We start from the raw sequence: 27072 nt of genomic DNA on the forward strand, positions 1-27072 counted from the left end.
CTTAGGCTGCTATATTTAAATGATTTAAAAGTGGTCTCGGCTTTTTTTCTTTTCTTTTGGAAGCCACATATTTCGCTCAAGTTTTTGCTTCGGACTTGCCCATAATGCTGTTACTATATTATAAACAATGATTAACTTTACTTCAAATATAACCTCCAAACCTGTTTTAATAATCAACAACAAGGTCTAGGCAAATGATCCAAGTCAAAGACGAACAGGGTCGTGCTTGATTTATGGGATTTTAGTTGGATCTGCAACACAATATATTTTTTAGAGCTTGGCATAAATTAACATTTTTGTTTTTCAAATTAGGCTACCTCATATATCTAGGTTTTTCAAGAAAGTGGTAACTGGTTCTTCAAAGAAAAATATCTAGATTTTTAGTTGTTTCATCTTAATTGAATGCTTTTGTCTTGTTTTAAGTCATGTTTAGAAGTTTGCTGAGGCTCCCTGGTTGAGAACCACTCCATAGTTTAGAGCCATGACTTCTGCCGCCAAAAAGAAAACTACATTGAAAAATTACAAAAGATTTCTCACACACATCTGTTTAAACCAGCATTTAATACTCTTTTGAAGCACATTTATTTCGATTTCCAAATGTATGCATCCAGTTTTCTTGTATAAAATATGTGGAAAAAAAGTCAACTGTTCTCTAGTCTCACTCAGTCAAGTCTTTTTGGAGTTCTGAGTGCACAGAAAGGCCTTCCTGCATGCCTACAAACAGGAAGTTTTTTCCAGCATGTTCACAACAATCAGTGTTCCACGGTGACTACAGACCCCTTCGGGCTTCAGCGTCACCGATTAAAACAGGAAGTATATCTACACCGTTATAAGACTCAGAGGTGTGTGTAGGCACCAATCATCCTGAACATGCTTCACATTTGCTTAAATGCAGGAAATAACATTATCTGACAGGAAGCAGAATCCAGAAGTACTTCAGATGCAATAGCTCATAACATGCTTGGTGGAACCTCTTTGAGTGAAGCCTCCAAAGAACCTGGATTGAGTTTTTGTACTGATCTTTTCCAACCTACTGAAAATTAATGAAAATTATTAATACATAATTGTAAACATAACAGAAAAACAAGAACCTCTGGCCTCTAAGGAATGTAAGTAACACGTCAAACCATAATCGCGGTAACCTGTGGAGCGGTTCAGCAGAAACTTAAGCCCAAAATCTGAAGGTGCAGTAGAGGTGAAATATGATAAATAATAAACAGACTCTATCCCTCTTTTTTAATAACAACATTCCCCATCTACTGATAATAAAACTGCAGAAGATTAATAGCAATGTTAAAAGGAATCTTTAGCACATAATAAAAACCAACCAGATTCAAGAAGAGGGGAGGTGAAGAGTTAAAACTAACTCCGTTTACAAGTGATCATTATCTGCTCTGGGTCAAAACCCTCTGCAATTATCCAAAATCTGTTTGTAATTTTAAAAACTCAGCTGGGTCCCGCCTCCACATTTCTCAAAGAAAGATTCCCTTATTATTTTACACAGGGACAGACAGGGTTTTAATGCTTAAGTTGGAAGAGATCTGAGTTTTTAAGCCGAGAGGCTTGCATTGCATGATAAAAAGTGCTGTTTTCCTTGCAATTGTTAAGTGAACAAGCCTGATTTTAAAAAACAGGCGGGAAAAAGGTCTATGGAGGAAATGAGCGAGATATCGGAGATAAACCGGAGATGCAGTGGAAGGTTAACTGGTGACGTATGGTTTAGTGGAAGATTGCCCATACAATCCATAGAAATCAGGGTGCCTGTGGCTCTGTGAGGCGTCGATCCAGTCGTGCATGGAGAGCCCTTGGAGGGGCTGGGACATTGAGGCCGTGGAGGGCAGGGGGTGCGAGTAATCCTGTGTCCAAGGGAAAGATCCCGAGCGAGGGTAGGGAGGATGGCCACGGTGGTTCGATATGGAGGGGACGCTAGAGCAATAGCAGTTGTCCATCGTGCACATGAGAATCTTACGGCCACCGTATTGGGGCAGCATGGCCTGCTGGGAGGAGCTGGGATTGGGGTAGTCAGCTGGAGTAAAAACTGAGCTGGAATGATGGACCGACTGGGCGCTGCTGCTACTGCTGAGGCCTACAATGTGCTGGGTGGAGCTACAGGGAGCCAAGGGCGGCTGTGACGTCGGCCCGTCTGTGGAGCTGGAACCTTGACCCAGGAACTGCTGTTTGCTCATGGGGCCTGACGAGGAATCCAGCAGGCTAGTGCTGCTTTCAGGGAAGGCTGTGGAGTGTTTGCGTTTCTCACCCCCGGAGGTATTCACACTGGAGGGGTGGACAGATATGCTCTGGAGGAAGTGTGCGGGAGTACTGAATGGTGCTGGAAACAAGGGGATGAGGACAATGAGTTTGATTCGTGGAAAAAAACAATGTGTTGAACAGAAATGTTTTTGCAAGCCAAGTAAGTGGTTCTCAATTGGTTGTGCTTCAAAATTGCTTATCATATAAAAGTTTAAAAAAGGTCCCCAAAACCAACATTTATTTTTTCTTAGGCTAGTACGCATGCGCATGACATCACCATTTTCACAAATTAACGTTTTTGTAGTTTACATGGAGATGATAACGTAATAATACATGATAATGTGATGTTTTCAAAAACTTTCACTTTGAAACCAGTTTTCAAAAGTTTGGGTTGTCCAAAATGCACAAAAAGTTTTCGGTTTTAAGTTGAAAAAGGTGTTGTGTAAACAGCTAACTAATGTTTTATTGGTTTTTAAAATTTTTGAGGATGAGGGCATTCCAGGAGATGGTCCTCAATGCAGTACATTAAAATCCACGGGGAGGAGTCGGATCCAGATCCAACTCCTCCCACCTTACATATACCTAAACCTACCCATCTCCACCCCCTGATCCCTAAACACACCCCTAATCCCTAAACCCACCCCTAATCCTACCCATCTCCACCCCTTGGATCTTATGTACTGCATTGAGGTGCTACTGCATTCCAGGGTCAATGATGAATAAGAGATAATGAAAAATCTTTTAGTTCAATCACGTGTCAACAATCTTTTTATTCATGCTGGTTTCATAGGTGCAAACCTTTTACACCAGAACTCATGACCCAATTAGAGACCAATAAGTTGTGCGACCCACCAGTTACTGAGCCACTGAGTAAGTTTTTACTAACCTTCCAGTATTTTTCTCAAGTTCTTTTCCTTTTTTGAGACTTCAGACAGGAATATTTTGGAATTAAGATGACCCACTTTGTAAGGAGGCAGAACACTGCCTGTACATGATGTTGATCTGTAAAAAGACCATTTGACATCAACAGATTACTAAACATTCAAAAAATATTCAATAAAAGTATTCAATTTCAATCAATTTCTGCACTTCGGTTCATACCTGTCCATGAGTATTTTCACTGGTTTTGTGTTCTACAAAGCAAAACAAAACAGAGCACAATATTAATCTTCCTCTACAAGCTCCTGCTTGACTGCCCCTTTGTCTGTAAACATGGAAAAATCTGGAAGAGCAGATCTACTGATAACAACCACACACACAGACAAGGAAGCATTTCTCACAGGTATGGGCACATTCACACGGTGTGTTTATGACAGTATGTGGGTGAGTGCAAGGGGATTTCTAGGAAAAGTCAAAAGGAGAGTGTGCTTAAGGAAAATGGTAAATGTAAAAATATCACTATGTCTGAAGCCCAAGAAACCGTGACATCACTTTTAATAATCAAAACGTAAGGAAATATTGAAATATTTCACCATTTTATTCTTGCTAGACATGTATTAATCCCCCTGCAACATTCAAATTGCACACACAGGGCTAGGATAAAATAGGCAGTTAAGGATGACCAGATGAAGTCCTCTGTGAAGGGTGAAAGAGAGAATCGACCTCACCTTCATGATGTTAATATTCTCCGCCTTGTCAAACACAACTTGGACAGAGCTGAGCAGTTTCTTGGCCTCCTGACGGCGTGCATTGAGCTGCAGGGTTTGGGTTGAGTTCTCCTGGCAGTATTTGGAGTGTGCTTTATCCAGCACCTCCAGAGTTCTCCCCAGGTCGTCTTCTAAGAGCTGGTGCATTTTGTGATACTGCACACGCACCTCCTCCTTCAGCTGCTGTACCTTATCCTGCACAACAAACACAAGGTGCGCACTGAATTTCTATAGTTTCCCTAAATGTGAAAACTTTAACAAATATCTCCCTGTAGGAAAGGAAAGGAAAATGATCACAGATTTTATTGTTTTAATGACTCCGTTATTTTGCTCAGACAGCAGTGAAATTAAATGGGGGGAAAAATTAAGTGCCCCAATTATGCTCGGATATTACTTTTCATATAGTGTATTATTTAGCTGTTTGTGAATGTAAAAGGTCTGCAAAGTTTTAAAGAGCAAAGTGCATGATGATAAGATATATGGAGTTAGTGTCTCCCAAAAGAAAAAAGTGATTCTAAACTGCCTGAAACGAGTCGTCGTCAGTAATTCCAGTCTTACTTCCTGCACAAACCTACGTAGGCGTCTAACAAATTTGCATAATGTCAGCCTATGGTCTTTATTGGCTGCCCGCAAACAACGTCTACTTTGACCAGTCTCAAACACTGTAGTTGTAGACGAGGCCTAGAAGAGTTTGGTTTGCGTTGTCGACATGTCAAGACAACGCTGTTTTCTGCGCTGCGAAAGCAAATCCACTTTGCAGGCTTCCACTTCCAAAGGATGAGGACTCGAGCTCAAATTAACACTGTAAAACCAACACCATCGTTACTGTTCGTATCACTGTGTGTACAAGTGCTGAGGAATCCTGCGGAGCTGAAATTCAGATATAGTAATGAACGTTTTGTTTCCAACATGGGGTGTAAGTGGTAGACCAATCAAAACAAACTGGGCCATCTGACCAATGAGATCAGAGTAGGCTCTCAGAAAGGCAGGGTTTATGGAGACCGAATTGTTATTCATACCGTTTCAGACACTGTGAGAAAAAAGGTGATGCTGCAATGTATATTATCAGAAAATTAAACTTGACCTTAGAAGGAAGTAAATCTATTGTAGGAGACCTCCAAAACAAAACAAGGAACCATTAAAATAGCATAATAGCCGCTTTCCGACCGGAGGGACTTTTGCAGTTCCTAGAACCTAACGTTCCTATAACCCTTTTTTTCGCGTGTTCCGACCGGACTAAGTTGGGGATTTTTTAGTTCCTCAGACCGTAGTTCCTATAACTCTTTCAGTACCTAGTCTAGAGCGAGGACTTTTTTAGTTCCCTTTCCCTAGGTCTACGTTGATTGGTTCAACTTATAAGTCACGCCCACTGTCAACACATTTTCTTCACTGTATGTTGCAATTCGCCTATGTATGCTATGCTAACTCATAACTTAAGACAAACATAACGCATTCAACCAGCTAATTGCTAATGCTTGCTAAACTTACCCGTCGTTTTGTTTGCCTCCTGCGCTCTGCTCTTCTATCTTCTTCCATTATATTACTTAAGATCATATTACGCTGGAGCCTTCGTCTTCTGTGTTTCTCTGTACATAACTCAAGCATAGTCTTTAAACGCCGCCGTTCGTACTCCGTTATTAAGGTCCCGGCAAGGCAGATCAGGAACATTCCGATAGCCTCCTCCATGCTGGTTTGTTGTTGTTGTATGTGGCGCCGCCGCCGCCGTGCTTGCGTCACTCCCTTACCCCTCCAGTTCCTATGGCCACTTGGCCAGTGCGAACGCAAACAGCAAAACCGAGTTTGGGGGAGAGTAGTTCTTAGAACTGTTTAGAAGTGGACAGTTCCTATAACTAAGTTCCTGTAACTACTTGGTCGGAAAGCGGCTAATATGGGCACTTGGGATTTTTCTCAGGATAAACATCTGAGAAATAGATAAATTTAAGTAATTTCACATCTGCTATAGAGTTTCAGAAGAGGACATGTAAAAGTGTTTGTAGTGCAGCTCACTGAGGTTTAATAGCCTGTGAGATGCACAGAAGATTGAAATGTGTATCTGTGCTATCTAAATTATTCTTAAAAAATTTCATATACTTTCACAAGATCATCTGTAACCACACACCACCTTTTGACTTTAGAAAAGCTTATATACAGGGTCCAAAATTAACTTTTTACTTTGGCCATTAAACTGTATTTTGCTATATTTGTCCTTATGAACATAAAATGTCATTTTAGGATTATTTATATTCTAAACAATATAGTTATATATACTAACTTTAGTAAATAATGCTGTATACTATTATATTGTTTATTCATATTTTGAATTAGTTTGAATCATTTTAATTTTAGTTTCAGTTTAAATCATTTTGTTATGTGCTGTCATGTTTACTAGTTAAAAAATTTTTTTTAGTTCTATTTTAGTTTTAGTAATTTGAGTACTAGGTTTTTCATTTAATATTTATATTGTACTTTATTATAATAACGAAAACATTTTTAATAGTTTTAGTTTTAGTTAACAATAACAACACTGGCAACATTTGTATCAAAAAGTGCTGGACATAATGTCGCTCGATATGAGTCAGTCACAAAAAGTTTTATTTTGTTCTCATTTTCATTTCATAGCCTAATGTGTCAGCACAACTTAGTTTTCTATACGTGACTTTCACTTTTGTGTTTACATTTTAAATAAAAAAAATATTATTTTGTCTGGAAATGTTATTCTGGTTCATGTAAGCATGTTGAATGAAAAGCATTTATGTATTTGATTGCATTTGCTTCATTAAATTTGAACTTTTCTTGAATATTCATTGTCATTTTCATATTTTTAAGTGGATCCCTGGAAGAACAGCAGCCATTGTATAAGCGAACGGGGATCCAAATCCGAGACCAGGGGAATTTGACCAGACCTCCTCCTTGACAGTATTATTTTGTAGTATTAACACTTGTCTAATACATTTTTCTTGAACACAAACATAAAACTGCAGACAGGGAGAAAAGGTCTACATACAGTTTAAGCACAGACGCTGCCAATGTCATACCAAAACCAGCCTCTTCCATATTTATTAGCTGCAGTAGAGGGTGATAGACAGAGTAAGACAGAAGCGTGTGTGCATGTCGTATGAATGTGTCTTTACCTCCACCAGTACTTTGTCAGACTCCAACTTATACAGCTGCTCCTCGATGTCTTTCACTCGATCGTCAATGCGATCCTGCTGCTTCATTAACATATGCTGAAGGGAACACACAAAGACAACACAAATCAAACCTTTTTCCACAGATCCATGATCTGCCAAACTTAACAAAATAGAATGACTCCAGGTTCAAGGAACATCTGAACTGCGAACTATTTTTAGCAATATTGGTAACACAATAAAGTTCCATTTACATTAATAAAAAACGAACAATGAAAAATATAATAACACTTTATTTTATGGTGTCCTTGTTACACTTTAACTACTTACTTTAGAAAAAAACTAAATTATGCACAATTATGTTGTTAATTAATATTACTCAGTACTTTAGTACTTAATTACTCGGTAATTAATTGTATATATACACCATAACAAGGACACCTTAAAATAAGGTGTAACCAAATTATTCTTGTAAAGTACATATTAACCTTAGTTCATGGTAATTTCAACATTTACTACTATTATGTTATCATTATCGGCCCGATAAGAAAATTTGTCCGATAATATTAAAGCCTATAAATAATGGATTATATCCTTCAGCTGAGACACTTCAGATGCGCACTGTTCATCATGATGGTTTTAACTGGCTTGAAATATGATTGAAATCACTTTATAAAAGGAAAATACAGTTAAGTCCAACATATGCAACGCAAGTCTGTCATTTAGGCTACATGGAACATTGTAATTGTGTGCTTGGGACATGGCTTTTAAATGGTGAGATTTTTGTTTTTGTAATCAGGCTCTCAATTTCTATAAAAATTTGGATTTACATGTATCAGCCAATACCGGTATATAGGTTATAGGCTTTCAAATATAAAGAATTATAGGTTATCAGTATCGGCCAAAATGTTCATATTGGTGCATCCCTGACTAATACATTATTAAAATCAAACCTTGTATCTGTAAATATTATTTAATAGACCTGGCCTAACATGAACAGTTGCATTTGTATTAACTAACATTAACAAAGATCAATAAATACTGTCACAAATGTATTGCTCATTGTTAGCTACATTTTAGTTAATGCATTATCTAAAGTAATCTAATTGGACCTTATTGTAAAGTGTTACCAAAATATTTTTAATCAAATAGTCTTATAGTCATATTTAATCTAACAAAAGCAATGCATTCTCCATCTACTACAAAATACAACCCAGAACAAACAAACAAACATCCCACAGAGGCCCTCTCTATGAAAAAAAAAAAAAAAAATTACAGCAAATGAATGAAACAAAACATGTCGGCAATGAGACTAATTCATCAGAATCACGTTTGCTGTGTGATTCTGCCTGCTATTAGGTGTCTGGACAGGTTTTAAATTGGATTCAGAGGAAGCCACTAACCCCAAAGCTCCCCCATCCCCCAGCCAAATCAAAGCCTGACAGTGTGCTGAAGCTTTTATAATCCCCTTTATACTCAGTTTCACGAGAAGAACTGTACCTCACCACACCAAAGTCCATAGGATGCTGAATAACTAGACAATTTAGTTGTTTAATCAGACAAACGTCCATGCAACATTCAAAAGGCCGATTGCAAAGGGAAAATGCAGCTGTCATGACAACAATAACGCACATTGTGCATGCACGAGTGTGCGCATTAATAAGTGTGGAAATTCGAAGCAGAGCGAGAGGGGGCAAGGCCGTCTTGGGCTCTCATTTTGCTCGCTATCTCTCCCTTTGTTTGCATGGGCTTCTTTCAGTGTCAGTGACAGATTGTCATGTTATCCCTGCATAGTGAGATGTGCACGAGACCGCTGCAGGATCTATAGGTCACATGAGAAGAGGCACATTCTTGGGGCCTACAGCAACCGGACTCCTGTAAACCCTTGCATGGATGCCAAACAAACAGTATCTCTACAGTTAACAGCTTTTACTGGTGAAGGACACAGATATAGCGCAATAGTCCGGAAGTAAAAATCGCATTCATTTTCTCTGTACAGACATACCATGAGCTCACAAGTCAGTGTCATTTTACCTTAATAATAAAAAATAAAAAAAGGTTTAAATGCCACATTAAGAATGAAATACTACATTACCCACAATTATGAAGTGAGATCCATCAATCAGAGAACTTGCTGTATCATATTGATATACTATATACTGAACCCCTTAAGCTCGGGTCGGGACACACCAAGCCGACGTCAAAGAACTAGTGGCGACGAAAGCCGACTGTGTCTATCATCGACTGTGTCTCAGGCAAAAAGCTGCTATTGAACACACCAAAAGGACTAAAGGCGACTGTCAACGTGCGTTCTGCGCGTCAGTTAATATCTGTCTATATCAGCAGGTATCAATAGTCTATTTTCGTCTTTTAAAAAGAAAAAACAAAACTAGGACTGCAGGTATACAAACCGTAAACAAAGCAGCACTTGCTTACCATTTTCAATATCAATAATGCTGATCACTTTCTTCATTCCAGTCGGCTTAAGTTACTATCAAAATATTTTTGCATTCGATTAATCAGGTAAGATGATGTACAATTATAACAGCCCTCTGTCTGTACAGTCTTGACTTCTTTGCTTGCTTTCATCACTTTTATTCTCATTCGCTAAGCTTAACAGCCAATCAGAGTTCTCTCTCTCACCGATGGCGGACACCGATTCAACATGCTGAATCGGCCCAAACAAAAAACCCTGATGCCGTCCGACTAGACTAGAGCCAAAAAATAAGCCAACCGAGGCTTAAAGGGTTAGTTCACCCAAAAATGAAAATTCTGTCAGTAATTATTCACCCTCATGTTGTTCCAACCTCGTAAGACTTTCGTTCATCTTTGGAACACAAATTAAGATATTTTTGATTAAATCTGAGAGCTGTCTCACGCTTCTATTGTAATTGAAACTTGCCGGCCCAAAAGTTAGTAAAAACATCGTTAAAATATTCCAAGTGACTACAGTGGCTCAACCTTAAAGGGATACTTCACCTCTGGGAAGATTAATGTGTATTTAATATTGGTCATTTATATAGTAGAAATGTGAAATTGCTTCAATTTCAAAAATATTCTAGACTGAGAAAAGGTAGAAAATGTATTTTTTACTCATGTGGCTGAAAGACAACAACTCCCAGAATGCACTTGCTTTGCTGCCCTTACGAGGCCACTCCCAAACCACGCCTACCGGTTACAGGCGGCAGAATCCGAAAAATGGATACAACTAGGCTTGCTTTGATACATCATGAGTTATTTGATAAATTTCCATCGAAACGGTGCTAAATTGCGTTGTACCGGGATGTACTAGCCTAATTTATTTAACACAACTTAGACTTTCACATTAAAAATATGATGCAAGGCAGGACCATGTCAACAGAGTAGCTTCTCTGCATATGAACTGTTTTCCTCCAATTGAAATCACTATTTATCTAAGCTAATGCATTATCTAGGCTAATCCATACTCTAGTAACACTAAAGGTTTATAAAAAGAACCACAACAAATGTGAGTTATAACTTTTAATTAAAAAAAATAATTAATATTAACACTTTTACACTAAAAGCTCTGCGGATTCAGCGATCTCGTCCAGAGAAAATGGCATCGCTGAGATTCGCGACAGCAATAGGACTCTATATCTGTTTCCATAGGCGGACAGCGAGAGCACTGACACCGCCAGTCCGCCCCAGCTCGAGTCTGGCCTGACTCAGGTCTCGCTCTGGCCGCCTCTTGTTCCTCCATCTCCCGCAACTGATCTTCGAAATCCCCTTCTGCCATTACAACTTCAAAACTACCTTCCGCCATCGTGATTAGCCTACTATACAAACTTTCTACACAGACCAAGAGCCAAGAGCTTGTTAGCTTAGCTTCTACAGAAAGATGGCTGACACTATCTTTACATTCTGTGAGTGAGATCCCGCCCCATATGGGCGTGGTGAAAACATGCGGAACACTGGCTGTAGTCTTTAGCCTCTGGCACAAAAATCCTCCGATGACGCAAAATGACGATTTTTGCGTCATCGGAGGATTTTTTTCCAGACTAAAAATTCATTTTTCTCTCATATCAGGGGGATATGAGGGGTGGAAGCACGGTAAATCGAAAATACTACTGGTTTTCTACTGATACAAAGCTTAATGCTAAATCCTGAAGTATCCCTTTAAGTTTATCAAGCGACGAGAATAATTTTTGTGCGCAAAACCCCCCCAAAATAACAACTATTCATTTTCTTCTATGTGGGCCTCTGAGTGAGTTCACGTAGTGTAACAGCGCAGCGCTTCTGGGTAGTATGTCAGAACGTAGGCTCACTATTGGCTGACGCTGGTCATGTCGGTGATGCTGGCTTAAGGTTGAGCCACAGTATCACTTGGACTATTTTAACGATGTTTTTACTAACTTTTGGGCCGGCAAGTTTCAATTACAATAGAAGCCTATGGAGGAGTGAGACAGCTGTCAGATTTAATCAAAAATATCTTAATTTGTGTTCCGAAGATGAACGAAAGTCTTACGGGGTTGGAACAACATGAGGGTGAGTACTTACTGGCAGTACTAACCCTTTAAAAACAGCCCGACTGTTGGCTTGGTGTGTCCCGGCCTTTAAGGTTTTGTAAGGGAACATCCTGAGGTTTGTAAGTTGATGAAAAGCTTATAATTAAATAAATCTTAAAAATGTGAAATTAAAATAAATACATTTACACAATTAATCAAAATAAAATTAAAATTACAATAGAGCTTAGTGCGATTATCAAATCGAAAAAGGCTGGAACTTAGCCTGTGTTTCAGAATGAAGAACGGAGTTCTCACTAGCAGCTCATGATCCAGTGTTTTCAGTGTCTCAGAGCAGCTCATTTCACAGTAAATGCTGCTCCACTGAAACGGCAGCAGTTTATTTCACATTCATATGTCCAACATTTTGTCTGACATAAGCTTGCAGCATCCTAACAAATTTGTAATGAGAAGCGTTTAGAAATCTGTTGTCAACTAAACAGATTTCACAGGTCTCCTTGCGGTTTTCCACCAAAATAAAAGCTGGAGGGTATAACGTTTGAAGAATTTGTTATTATAGTAATATTTCTGTCTTCATTTTTTATAATTAGAGTTAATGGATATAATAATAACTATAATAATAATAAACAATTTCAGAAGCCATACAAGATGTTTTCTTATAAGATTAAATGTTTATCTATAATAGTTAATATCGCAATATGAGAAAATAAATAATTTTTGTGACCAAATCATAAATAAAAAATAAAAAATATATATATTTTATTTATTTACCTGCATGTCATGTGACCATTGACTGACATCATAGAATGGTGAACATGTGTTGTTAAATTATTATAATATAAACGTTAAAATATCAGGAGAAAATATTGTGTCAAAATGATTCAGGTGACAAAAAAAACTGTGAGAATCTCTGATCTAGGAGCTGATTAAAGGCTTTTTATTATTATTTTAGAAGTTGTATTAAAGCATTTATGAATTCCGTGAAATATCAATGGCACTAAAATATCACTATTCACTAAAAATGTTACTTTTGCACATGAAAATGAAAACAGTTTTACTGGAAAGAAAGCCCTCATTACCTTATCTGCAAAGGATGCTTTAATCCCATAAAGCATTGTGAACTTGCACAGTGAACAAATCCAAGATGGTGGACAAAGCATGCAAAATGTTGGTTATGTTTGTCTATAATCAAGTACTGATAAAAATGTTATGTATTTCTGTGCTCATTATTGCATCACTTCATTCGCTTAGAAGTATGTTAACGCCAAATTCAATGTCAATTGTAACTTGATCTCTCTTGAGCTTTATGATAGGAGCTCTCTCTGTTTGTGTATTGAGCGGAGCTGCTGCCCATGTAGAGCGTTTCGTTTCAGTTAGTAGGCTGTCATTAAAGGCAGCAGTCTATGTAGGAAGCAGACAGCAAATCAGCTCACTACATTCTGGAACTAATCAATAGTTTTTAACAGATGAGTGTACCACTGCTTTGGTCTTACAGACTGGCATTTCGAGCAGTGGTATCAGACTTAGTCACCGATTACACAGTTACATGCACAGGAAACTGTACATCTTCAGCTCAACAATGGCCAAAGCTTCACGCAAGATGCTAGCAGGAAGTTACAGAAAATTACTGCACTCTTGGTGCATTTAGCTTATCAGCAATTAAAAAATATTTAAGGTTTTTAATTTGTTACAACTGTGGGTGTACAGATGAATGTATCCATGTGCTATACATCTGTGCGAGCGCTTCTTGCTTCAAAACGCGCAGATGTGCAGATACGATCTGTCAATCTCTTTTGATTCGGAGCACGGAAGGTAGCATCTAAAGAATCTACAGACAATTAACTCTCTGTGATAAATGCAAGCCATACGATTGCAGAGATGCAAAGCCTGATGATAGGCTTGTTGATGGCTTTTTTTAAGCTTTTAAGGTGAAGAAGATGCAAGCTCAGACCAAAATAAGCTAGTTTTGTGGGGTAGTGTGAGGGGCGTGTGTGAATTTCACAGCTAAATGCTGGATGGGAGTTGATTTATTTCTGCAGTTTGTAAGTGACTCAAAACAACCTACATACATTCACAGCAAAGACAAAAGGTCAGGCAATCCTGGCAGTTAAATGTGAAATGTGCGAACAGCACTGCTCTAAATGCACAGTGAAGATAACTTATTCACTCACAGTATTTCTGACAATTTTTTAATGAATGGTGCATGATTTTGTAAAATGGTGGTTGAGTACAGATCTGTTCAAAGAAAGGTCAGCATACATGTTTAGATCTGGCACGTTCCCTTAATATAGTACCCTTTGTGTGCTATTATAAATATAGTATATAGATATAATTCATAAACTTATCTAACATAAAACTAACCTATCATGAAAAGTAGCTAGAGAATGAGTACAGTAATATTTATATTCCCCTCCTCTTAAAGGTGCTCTATGTAACTTTTCTTTTAAAATGAATCCTTTTTGTATTGCCTGTGTGTGAAGGGGTTGTAATCACACATTACAATGATCCTCTTGTCAGGTTTTGCTATTACCTCTGAAGGCCAGTATTGACCTGCCTCCAGAACAACACAGACTCCAACACAAACTCCACATAAATATAAAAAACAAAACAAAAATGTATCTGCTGAAGCTCGTCAGGCCAAACGTGAATCGGATCGACTTAGGACGAAAACACGGATCAACATCGGCAGAGCGTTTGAATTATGGAGAGACCTCCGCTATTTTTATTGTGATAAATTACAAGTTTTCAGATATGCTCAAATAAATAATGGTAAACTGTAATGAAATAGCAAGGTAAACTACAACATACATGAGATATGAAATGAATACAAAAGACTGTTCCAGGATAACAAAAAGTAGATACTTTAGGATGTAACTTATTTTATGTACTAGATTTACTGTCTAACGTCACTCATCCCACTACTATCATATTGTTTATAATACACATTTCCGACACGTTCGGTACAGTAATGTTACTTCCTATGATCTTACGGTTACACTGAAATTGTTCAGTCTAGTCACTAACCGTTTTCGTTATCATATTATACATTCACCTATGTTGACATTGCTGCCTGATTGTGAAAGATACACGAAAAGTTAGTGAAATGCCTTATGCTAACTGTGCGTTCACACCGGACGCCAATAGCGTGTCAAATTCGCGCCTGCCGCGTCTAGTTATACGCTTGACCACTTTGTGTTAATTCGCGTGTCAATGGCGAAATTGATGTGCGTAAAAACAAAAGTCTGAAGCGAAATTTACGCTCGTCAGAGGCGAAATCCGGAGGCGAAAGTTTCGAAACCTGTTGGCGGCCATCTTTTGAGATGTTTATCGAGCATTAGCTTTAGCATTAATCGAGAGAGTCACCGCTCGTATATAATCTGGAGAGCAGAAACAGCTGCGTAGGGGACATCGTCGCTGTACTCGGGTCCACCAGACCCTCCGGAGGGTTTCAGGCGTTTCACAATTTGCTCCAGGAGCTAGGTTTGGTGGACCTAACGGTGAGGACGCTGACGAGGACAGCGTAGGCCGTATAAGGCCTCGGCCTCGAGTGGTGTATGCCTGTCGAGCCCGCGCTCTACAGCCCGGCGCGAGGTTCACCCTCACCCGCACCCACCTAATCTGTCATTTATTTTTGTTTTGATAATAAATGGAGCCTCCAAAAGTGAAACCTGTCTTGTGATTTAAAAAAAGTTTTTATACACTAAATTGTGTTTGTTGTCTTTACATTAGAATAATAATGTTTCATATAATCTAGAATAGATATGGGATAAATAGCATTCAATACAAAATGAGTATCTCTCATATATTGAAATCGAGTTTTTATGTGAAAGATTTGCTTTGCACACCAAGCATTTTAGTCATATTACAAAATAATTTATTGAGGCCAAACATAAAATAACATTATAAACTGTCACTTCACCACGTGACAGCAGCAAGCAGGCTCCTGATTGGTTAACGCGGCGCGAATTGACGCAGAAGTTCAGATTTTTCAACTCGGGCGGCAGACGCGAATTCGCGTCAAACGCGAGAATGCACAAAAAGCACTACATAAAACATTCGCGTTTAACGTGCCAGACGCTCAATTCGGGCGAACTTGACGCGCGAATGAGGCGTATTCGCGTCGTCTACCGCGCCGCGGTCTACACCTCATTCGCACCGCAGGAATTTCTTTACGCGCGCAACGCGTCTTTGCATTGACTTAACATTGAAATCATTCGCGCCTGACGCACTATTCGCGTCCGGTGTGAACGCACCATAACACCACATGTTGGCTAAATGCAATAACGTTATCATGGTACGAGCAGCATGGAGCATTAGTTCAACGTCAAGCTGATAAAAGCAGCCTATTATTGTAACGTTGCAGTGGGAGTTTCCAGCATGTTGTGTGATGCTTTCTCCGGTGTGTTGAAAGTCTCAGTGTGGCCGGCCGGTACCATGAGTGCTCGCTCCTGTTCGAGCACGCGTAAGAGCACGCCACGAGCGGTCTTTTAAAAATTGGTTGCAATCTGAAACATCACCGTTAGAGGCCGCTAAAAATACATATAGCACCTTTAAATGGCGATTATGGCCTGTCCTATTTCAGGGGTCTATCCAACATATAAAATCTAAATATATCTAAATAAGTTGACGAGAAGAGGCTTGGTCGATTAAATTTTAATCAGTCAGTTAGTCGCAGAAGAAAAAAAATCTCCACAGGAACTGACGAAGTCACGCATTGACAGATCACAAACACAGCTGGTCCATGCGTTAATATGTCGGGCAGAAAATCTAATGACCACAGGTAAAGAATGACCACAAAAAGGTGATGTGTGACCTTAAACATTACTTAACATTTAAAACACGCAAGTAGTAGCCTGACATTATCCACTTTATGGCCACTTGCTCTATTGTTAACGCAAACCTACATAGGCCTAAATGTGCACTAATATTAGGCGAATATATCCAAGTGTTTGCGCGGAGTTTGGAAGCTAAATTTGCGCTTACTGCGCGATATGTTTAACTTCCACGTCCACGCCATCATAGCACATCTTCTCAAATGCCGGCTTCATTGTTAGCAAGACACGGAGCTCACTTCTCCCCGGCAACGTGGACAAACTCGTGTTCCTGAACACAGCGCTTCACTTCAGAAGGCCTTTATTAACCCCCGGAGACGCATGGAGCACTTTAATCTTGAATAGGCCTAGATGCGCTTTGATGGACTTCCAAAGACATACAGCCATTCACTGCCATTATAAAGCTTGGAAGAGCCAGGACATTTTTTAATATAACACCTTGGATGGCTTCAGGGTGAGTAAATCATGGGCTAATTTTCATTTTTGGGCGAACTATCCCTTTAAGGCCACTCAGAAGACATTAATGAATAGCTATGTAGTTGGTTCTTGGTTGGTGACTTGGAGTGTATAGTTACATTTCACTTTCAAGAGGTCAATCTAAATATGAAACTATCCCTTTAATATACACTCACCGGCCACTTTATTAGGTACACCTGTCCAACTGCTCGTTAACACTTAATTTCTAAGCAGCCAATCACATGGCGGCAACTCAGTGCATTTAGGCATGTAGATATGGTCAAGACAATCTCCTGCAGTTCAAACCGAGCATCAGTATGGGGAAGAAAGTTGATTTGAGTGACTTTGAACGTGGCATGATTGTTGGTGCCAGAAGGGCTGGTCTGAGTATTTCAGAAACTGCTAATCTACTGGGATTTTCACGCACAACCATCTCTAGGGTTTACAGAGAATGGTCCGAAAAAGAAAAAACATCCAGCGAGCGGCAGTTCTGTGGGCGGAAATGCCTTGTTGATGCCAGAGGTCAGAGGAGAATGGCCAGACTGGTTCGAGCTGATAGAAGGGCAACAGTGACTGAAATAACCACTCGTTACAACCGAGGTATGCAGCAAAGCATTTGTGAAGCCACAACACGCACAACCTTGAGGCGGATGGGCTACAACAGCAGAAGACTCCACCGGGTACCACTCATCTCCACTACAAATAGGAAAAAGAGGCTACAATTTGCAAGAGCTCACCAAAATTGAACAGTTGAAGACTGGAAAAATGTTGCCTGGTCTGATGAGTCTCGATTTCTGTTGAGACATTCAGATGTTAGAGTCAGAATTTGGCGTAAACAGAATGAGAACATGGAACCATCATGCCTTGTTACCACTGTGCAGGCTGGTGGTGGTGGTGTAATGGTGTGGGGGATGTTTTCCTGGCACACTTTAGGCCCCTTAGTGCCAATTGGGCATCGTTTAAATGCCACGGCCTACCTGAGCATTGTTTCTGACCATGTCCATCCCTTTATGGCCACCATGTACCCATCCTCTGATGGCTACTTCCACCATGTCACAAAGCTCTAATCATTTCAAATTGGTTTCTTGAACATGACAATGAGTTCACTGTACTAAAATGGCCTCCACAGTCACCAGATCTCAACCCAATAGAGCATCTTTGGGATGTGGTGGAACGGGAGATTCGCATCATGGATGTGCAGCCGACAAATCTGCGGCAACTGTGTGATGCCATCATGTCAATATGGACCAAACTCCCTGAGGAATGCTTCCAGCACCTTGTTGAATCTATGCCACGAAAAATTGAGGCAGTTCTGAAGGCAAAAGGGGGTCCAACCCGTTACTAGCATGGGGTACCTAATAAAGTGGCCGGTGAGTGTATATAAGGCCTAAATTATCTCAGTGGAGAGGCTCTTGTAAGTGAGGATGGATTTAAACTGGATATAAGTGTATGTTTCTAAAAGCTTATTTGTAATTGCTGACGGAACTGTATCTTCCACCTAAATGTTCACCCTGAGATTGATTACTGTATGTATAAAGCATCTCTACATATTCAACAACCGTACTTTTAGATGTGATCAGTATGACTACACCAGAGATTCTTGTACCGTTTTTCAGAACCACCACAAAATAAATTGTTTAATTTGAATAAATCATAAAAAATAAAAAAAATAAAAAAAGTAACAAGGTACCAGTTTAATGACGGCCTGACGAATCCTTCATGGAATGAACTTACTGAATCAGTCAGAGCGGTTATGCCAGGTATACTGAAAGCACGATTTTTAAAGTCATCGGATCGCTGTTCTTCTCCAACTACCATTAGTTGCTGTTGTGCCCACATTACACGACAGATCGGCAACAGGGGTCACACATAACACAACATTTCAATAAGAAGAATCACCAAATCACTGGTACAAACTATGTTTCACAACCAAACACACGCAAGAATTGATACAGGAAATAGCATAAAATCATCCGTGAGACTGGATTTCTTCCTGTTGAATTTTGCACACAAGAAGCCAGTGATCTAAGCTGCCTTTAGACAGATCCAGATATTTAGCATGCAAAATATTTAATGCATCAGCGCTTCTCTCAGATTTTCATCTTTGATCATACACACTACGCAATTGACACTCACGTGAACATGCACAGATTTGCCTCCAATTTCGGCCATTTGTCTGCGAGTTCCACAAAACTGTTAGTGAGTGCAGTGAGTACCAGTGATTACTAAATTAAAATCTAAAATCACTAACTGATGTGCACGTTTTCATGATCCATTTCAAATTAAGTAATTGTGTACCACCTCAGTATCATCACCAAATTACCATTACCTGGTTGTAGTTACAACAATACAACAAAATGTAGATCGTAAAAGATTTCTGTTACACTCTGTTTGTTAAATCTGAGCAGGTTATCTAATATGAAAAAAACAAAGAAAGATCTGTTCATCTTGGCAGAGGCATGATGACAATGGGAAATGGCATGGTACACAGCATGATGAAGCAAAGCACCATATTACAGTACAAACTGCTTCCATATAATCACAAATTGTGCATTCATCTACAGCAGCTTTGTCCAGATGAATTGCCATCACAAAGGACATTGCCAGCAACATGATTAGCTGATAACACAAGCTTGCTTACTACTTCCTTATTTTCATACTAGAATTTCTCCATTTGCCTTTGCAGTTCATTCCAGAACACCTTCCTGTTAAGCTCTAAGGCTGTAAACAGGCTAGGCCAAATGCACTAGGCTAGGCCAAAAACAGTATGAAACAAAAGTAGTGTGTCCGAACTCACAATACCCATAAAAGAGTAGGCAAAAAGCACCCGGATGACCTACTACTTCCAGCGAGATTCAAAAGAGTGGATTCGATGGACATTTTACTATCCCATGAAGCCACAGGAGAGGATTTGTGAATAGCAGTGATGCGTCCGAATTACATTCATACTACAGTACACACACTCATACTATATAGAACTGAACATACTTTTTTATTGGTGGTGAAGTAATTCTTTATTCAAAATAAGTACCTACTCAAAGAGAGTATGAGATTTCGGACGCAGCCCAAATGATTAAGCAGTTATGAGATCCTTTGCAGAATCTGCATGTCATGGGTGCAAACAGTGAATCACATTCACCACTTTCACAATAATATGGCTGTGATTCCAAACATCTGAAGTCATCCGACTGTACTGAACGTTTCTCAAGGCTGACTGTGAGAGTCATATAACGCTGTCCGGACTTGCCTGCGTGCTACGGTGTGATAAGAATGGCCTCTCAAATTATTCAGTGACACCACAATCAATTTTCAAGTCTTTCTAGAGCAAAATCTGGAGGGCATTTACATTTCGAATTATCCGGTCCAACTGAAAGCATGACTAATTTGCAGAAAATGGTACAATGTGGGCTGAGCCACATTTATATAATTCCTCACTGCTTGCTTGGGTCCTATATTTAAAAACGCAGTTAATTTGTGGAAGTTATTCAATGAAGCGTGAATGTCAGTGGGCCATCCAAAAGAGTAAACAAGTCTTAAGCAGACTCCTGTCATATTAACCAGTATAAAAGGAGCAAAAGAGATAGTAGGGTGATCCTCCATTGGATCTCCCATGATGTCATCCCTGCAAACAGGAGGCGGATTATTGGGAACGGAGCAGAGAGGGAACTGAGGTCACTCCCTTCCTGTGTCTGCCGAGAACCCATGTCCTATTCCTGAACAAGAGGCGAGGGAGCAAAGAAGGCCAGGCAGTTTTATTGTGGGACCACTTGAGTCACACTCTCTAAATTTATGCACTTGCGAAAGAAAGAACAGAGGGATGTGTGTGTCTTTCAACAGCAGCTGTGGGTAGAGCAGGCCTTGCGTCCATTTCCTCCCTCTCTTTCCCCCTCCTTTTACAGACACTTGGCTGCTTTAGGAGCCATGACACATTGGCCATCTAAAAAGCATTCCTCCACGCATCCAGAAGTCATCCCTGCCAAGTTCAGCAGCAGCAGCAGCTCAACTCACAACAGTTCATTATTCTTTGGGAGGCAGCTGAAGGAACAGCGTGTTTTTTCACTCCTACACTGCAGAATGTCCCGGCTAATTTTCTTATTAGCATATCCATCAGTTTAATTGATAGGTAAAAGAGCTTTTAATAAGTAACTTTGAGGATCAAGAGAAATAAATGTAGTCTTTACATTTCCCCATTACAAATATCACATTATCAGCAGCATAATTTCAGTTAAAAGTTTAACTTTCAATGGAATAAGATAATAAAAAATATCACATAATAAATGCCACAAGCTTACTTATTTGATTAGTGACCTAGAAATCTGAAATATTTAAGTATACACCGATATTCAGTGTGGACTTTTGGACCCCACTTTAAGTCTTTGCTAGTATATGATTATCAGACATTTGGTTTTCCAATATTCAAGAGCTTAATGTTAACATATAAGATGACAAGTCTATGTAAATAGTTTCATCTATAAACAGTATTCCTTGGTGAAGTGCTACTCCGTAAAACCTGTTTTATGGATAGGCTCATTATTTCTGCTATTTGGCAATGAATCTTGCAGGAAAGAAGAAAATATGTATAGATGGAATTTATTATGCAGTGAACATTTCAAATAACTGAGAATAAACCTATTTGGAGCCATAAAAAAACCCTTTAATATGATTTACCTTTAAAATTAGCTTTTAGATAAGAAGGTACTTATATACTAAAGTGTTTATTTTAGGTTGATAAACTGATATAATCAAAGATTTTTAGTTGCCCTGCTACTGAACATAACAGGTGGCACTAAAGCTAGTTTTTCACACGTATCCTGACTGGCTTTGGGGCAATTATTCACTATTAACTTAAAAGCAGAAGACCCGATATTTCTCGCTCTAAAGAGTGTTGACAGTCTCATTATACAGGTGTTAACATTCAGCTGGCAGGGTACAGTGATTCAGGATATGACAGAACTATCTAGGACGGTATATATTCATGTTCCAACACAGAACTAGGCCTAATGTTTCAAGAGGAAGTGACTGCTTCAGCCTTTGAAAGGAAGTTTACTCTTTTTCACCCATCCAATAGGTTCATTCATGATGAAAAATTAAAAACAGTACAACTGATTAGGAAAACAAAGTTCAGTCTTTTCAAGTGCTCAGTACTCTGAATGTTAAATTGAGGCTTTTGCTAGGCTACATTTTGTTCCTCAGAGCGAAACCATTACATTACAGTAGCTAAATGTTACAGTGTTAGTTAGTGTGTAGTACTATGCAATGCTAACAAAAAGTACTTTGTATTTGTGTTTATGTATGGGCAATAAAACATTTATAAACACATAAAAGTAGGGATGGCCCGATACCGATACTGGCATCGGGGATCGGGCCGATACTGTCCTCATATACTCGTACTCATAAAAATTCGCCGATACCACGCACCGATACCACGTACATTTTGCAAAACGAAACTGGCCGCCACGAGAGCTTTGTCGAGGTGAACTGAGGCATAGGAAAGTAGCCTATAATGTCGGCGGTTAGGGCTCATTTCAAGATAAGGGATAATGACAACAGCAAGGCAGACTGTGAGTTATGTTCAGCTAAGGTGTCGAGAGGAGGGAAAGAAAGTACATCGTTTAACACCAGCAATCTAATTAAACATCTGAAGACGCATCATAGATCTGATGGCCGAGCGCGCGCGCGGGCGGTAATGCACTCACTCTGTGTGTGCGGGTTACGGGAGAATAAAACGATTCGCGGGACTCCCGCAAACTACAAATATCTATGAATAAAACATAAAAACTAATAGATTTTTATTCATCTCTTGCAGAAAAGCAACAAGAACAACTACAACAAAATAGAAACGATTTACAGGCCAGAGTTTCTATTCATAACATGGTTACAGCGTTGAGCGATGTAGCCAATCACAGACATATGTGTTGATTTCTTGAACGCAATGGCCAATCAGAAGCATTTAAGATAGACTCCCCTCACTGCTCAAAACGGACTTTTTTGTTCAGTGCTGAATTCTGTATGCTGGCAAATCCTCTAATTATAACAAACAAAGTGTGGATATTATGAAAGATTGATTGTGCAGTCAGCTTCATTGATAATAACAGAGATGTGTGAGATCGCGATGAACTGTCAGCTTTTAGGATTTATTAAGGGTGCGCACTTTGCGTGCATTCAGTCATGCCCATGCACGCAGTAGCCTGCTTGCTTTTATGTTAAATTAACAGTGGTTTGTGTGTTAATACATTTATTATTTAAAAATTTTTTTTTTTTTTTTTAGACTTGTTAAAACAAGCAGAGAAGAAAATAAAAACAGTCTTCTGACCTGTGTTCTAAAATAGTCGTCTTCTTTTCTGGGAGCCTATTACTTTTGCGGTAGAAATATCCGTATCGGTACTCGGTATCGGCAAGTACACAAATGTAAATACTCGTACTCGTCTCGGTTTGAAAAAAAATGGTATCGGGCCATCCCTACATAAAAGTTCCTACAATATAATCATAGTAAATAAATAGTCCTTCAAACAAGCTTTTTGAAGCGTTCCGAAATTGTTTAAATTAACTAAAATATTCAGCTGAATTGAAAAAAAAATAATTGTTAGCCTTGTTGCCAAAGAACTTTACTTAAACTGGTTGAATTTATGACCTGAGAAGTGAAAACACGACACACAGGTCACATTTTATTCTATGATATAAGAGAGGCACTCCACCAAAGACATTGTACAAAGAGATTGTAAGCTAGGCATTGAGAAAGGTCACATGTGACCGAAACGTTTGCCACTTTTTCAGTAAAAGTATTTGATTTTATCTCGCTTTTTGACATCTCTTGTCTTTGGAGTGTGCGGACTCTCTTGAATTGAATTCTTTGTCTCCGCACCTCATATGGACTAATTTTAAGGCGCGGTGAGTCCCTAGCTACTCTTCTATTCTATGATATAAAACACACCAGTAATACCCTCTTGTGATTTTTTTTTAAAGCTTTTACTTGTCTTGTAAAAGGCAGTTGCTAACAAGCGTCTAAATGGACTACAGAGGTTGTCGGGGACATTAAATGTCATCGGTTAACCTACTTACTAGTCTGCTTTCACAGCCTCATTGTGTTTATAGTCCTGCTCTTGCAAGCTATTATATCTAACTTTTTGTGGAAAATGCTTTTAAACAAAGACTCAAAGAGTTGATGGAAAATTAGTAATGGTGACATTGAAGTCATGAGACCATGGTGTAGTTCGTTTATAGCCGACGTTTAGCTTTTGACCTTTGACGATTGTATTTACGCTTCAGAATTCATAAGTTGTGTTCATTTCTGAAGATTATCATGATAAACAAAACATAAGAATCATAAGCTATTGTTAATCAAAGAACTTGTTTTCTGCTGTAATCCAAAAGCCAAAGGAAAATACTATTGTGTTTTTTGTCGAGGGAACCAGGGTTATGCTAAAATATTTCATCCCTACACCACTCTATTGTGCAGTTTCTTTCAGCATGCCTGGTTTTACGTTGGGCAACTGTCTTAAAGGCCCACTGAAGTGCCTTGGAATGCGCTGCTTTGTATGATGTGTTGACTTCCACTGAAACAGGAAGCTAAGGCGGGACAGAGGCCTATTGAATGGCTCCTCCCCATTTTCAAATAGCCAACAGCGTTTAGTGTACCTCACAGACTGCAAGTCGCACTTGACAGCACCATGGAAGCGAATCCGTGCGCTGATGATACGTTGGATTCAATAGTAGAGGAGTGAATAAATTCTAGCCATTTCATTCTTAACCAACGCACAGTTGGAAAACGGAATAAAACTCGAGGGTTTGAGCAACCGAACACATATCTCCAACCCAAATTGCACTGTGACATGTTAACAGTCGCTTTGGCCAGGTAGTATTTATATCATAGGGGGCGGGACTTTAGATTCTAGAAAGCATTTGATTGGATAGAAGATGTGATGAGAAGCTGAAGTCCACGGTGATGTCATAAAAATCTGTGATCCATTTTAGGGCAAGTGAGAGACTAAGTTTTGAATTCTTATACCTCCTAAATGTGAATTTTGTCATTGTTTTGCAACACACCAGCTTATTCATAACCTTAAGGCTAACATATTCATCCTAAATGCTAAAAAAACAAAAGTTTGATTTCAGGGGGCCTTTAAAGTTGGCTGGAAATAAATTCATCTATTATCTAAATGCATCTTGATAATCTGATGTGAATAATTCATCCATGCATGTTTTTTTTATATTTATGTTTTGACCTCATCATTTTTAATCAAAATGTCATAATTCGATCTTCGGGTGAAAGGACAGATTTCTCAAATCTGCGTATTAATCATCTGCAGTGATAGTCATCCAATCAATATTTAATGAATAGAGCCAAGTCTCGTCCTATACATTCTTTCTCTCTTTTAATAATTTGTTGCCACTTCTTTTTCAACCAGACAGTTGACAGTAGCCATTGATTTCCATAGTATTTTTTTTCTCCATATTACAATTGCTACCGTCAACTGTTTGGTTACCAACATTCCTCAAAATATCTTCTTTTGTGTTCAGCAGAAGAAAGAAATTCATACATGTTTAGAACAACTTAAGGGTGTGTAAATGACAACATTTTCATTTTTGGGTGAACTATCCCTTTAAAGAACCATCTATTTAATTATTACATGTTAGCAAAGTTCATTAAGGGTAATATGCCAATTCCATAAGGGGTCATCATGCATTTAACAGGGCTAAACCAGTTCAGGACCTGAGTTACCAGGTTAATCCATAGTTTATCTAATGTCTAAAATGGACTGGGCTCAGTCGGAGTCTACCTAAGTTACGTCCCTACAGAAAAGTTCGGAGCGAAGCACTCACCCTGATGTCATTGCGTCGTACTTCCACGTCGCGCACCGCATGGCCATGGTTTGGCGCACATCTGGAGAAGCAGCAGTACTGGCAGACCGCCACCTGTTCCACATCGCAGTGATAGAGTCTGTATTCGTCATGGTGCGGGCAGCTCCAGGCCCGGACCTCCTCAGTCGCCACCAGTAGATGTCCAGGAGCAGGACAGGGCTGCTGGAGATGCGTCTGGATGTGAGACTGGCAACACGGTGCATTACAACGAAGACACACTTTCTGCGCTTGAAGAGGAGGCCCTCGCCTGCACAGAATGCAATGCAGAACGGCCGGCGCTTTTTCGACGTTCAGCGCGTTGAATTTTTCCACAATATTATTGAGTTTGATGTTTTTCTCCAGGTTTGGTTTTTGGTTGTACGCGTGGTTGCACTCCGGGCAGCGCACATTGGCCGTGTCTTTGGCCCAGGCCTCGCTGATGCAGTCCCGGCAGAAGTTGTGTTTGCACGGCAGCTGTACGGGCTCCACGAACACATGCAAACAAATTGGGCAAATGAGTTCCTCCTCAAAGCAGTTCCGCCAGCTCTCGGCCATCTCAGCCATTTGATCAGACATCCCGTCTTGACTTGATCCGCTCGTGGAAGGCAAACATCAAGTTCTAGCACCGTCCTAACAACGTTTCGCTCATTCTCGTGACTCCTTCATTTATATCCAGATGTTAGGTCAGTTTATGAAGAGCACAGAAGCCCCAGAGAAACAGCTGTTGATCAGACCCAAATATGCCAAGGGAGCGTTTCTGCTCCTGGCAAAGTTAGTCAGCAATCAAATACCACAGCCGGGCGTGAATAAATGACGTTTTTGGAATGAGAGAAACTTGCCCTTCTTTATCGACAAATGTTTATTTGATTAAACAAACTAAAAACACAAACTATAACTCTGGTATTAATTTAGAAAGCGCGAAAAATGACTTAATTCAAAATGACCCTAATAGGAAAAATGAATGACTGGTGCTATGTTTAAGAACTTTATAAGCGATTACTTCTTTTTTGACTGACGAATAACTAAGTGAAACAAATAAAGCATAATATGCACTATGAATAGTTTATTACCACAAAAGTAATTATTTAATCTATGCAAAGTTGGTTTGTGGTCCAAATACTGGCACATTTATTTTCATCTTTAGAGCTTTCTCTGATTTTTGAAGCTACACGAATGAATGACATTTAAAAATAAAATCCGACTCTATCTTCAGATACCCCGTAGATGGTATAATTTATCGTTAAAAACGATAACGATGAACGAGCAGAAGTGTAAAAAAAAAGTATCGGACAAACCAATTAGCAGTCTCTCTTTAATTATGGCAAACGAATGAAACACCAAACGGAGGCTCACTGACAGATGCCTGACTATACGTTGAAAGATAATAAACTACTAGGTTAAAGGCTTCAACCTCGTCTAAAGTCCTATGCCATTCAAC

At 39.3% G+C, this 27072-nt stretch overlaps 1 protein-coding gene across 1 annotated transcript; it reads right to left on the reverse strand.

The window, feature by feature from the left end:
* Positions 1 to 1339: 1339 nt before the first annotated feature.
* Positions 1340 to 26821, reverse strand: trim8a (tripartite motif containing 8a). The gene is made up of 6 exons (XM_056268993.1): positions 25617 to 26821; positions 7028 to 7123; positions 3858 to 4091; positions 3352 to 3383; positions 3137 to 3252; positions 1340 to 2329 (listed from the first exon to the last, which is right to left on the reverse strand). Exons 1-6 carry the CDS (start codon positions 26208 to 26210, stop codon positions 1701 to 1703), a joined length of 1701 nt encoding a protein of 566 aa, XP_056124968.1. The 5' UTR covers positions 26211 to 26821; the 3' UTR covers positions 1340 to 1700.
* Positions 26822 to 27072: the final 251 nt, after the last annotated feature.

The sequence above is a fragment of the Rhinichthys klamathensis genome, unplaced genomic scaffold (genome assembly GCF_029890125.1).
Source record: "Rhinichthys klamathensis goyatoka isolate OS25496 unplaced genomic scaffold, OSU_Roscu_1.1 h1tg000280l_1, whole genome shotgun sequence".
NCBI classification, from domain to species: domain Eukaryota; kingdom Metazoa; phylum Chordata; class Actinopteri; order Cypriniformes; family Leuciscidae; genus Rhinichthys; species Rhinichthys klamathensis.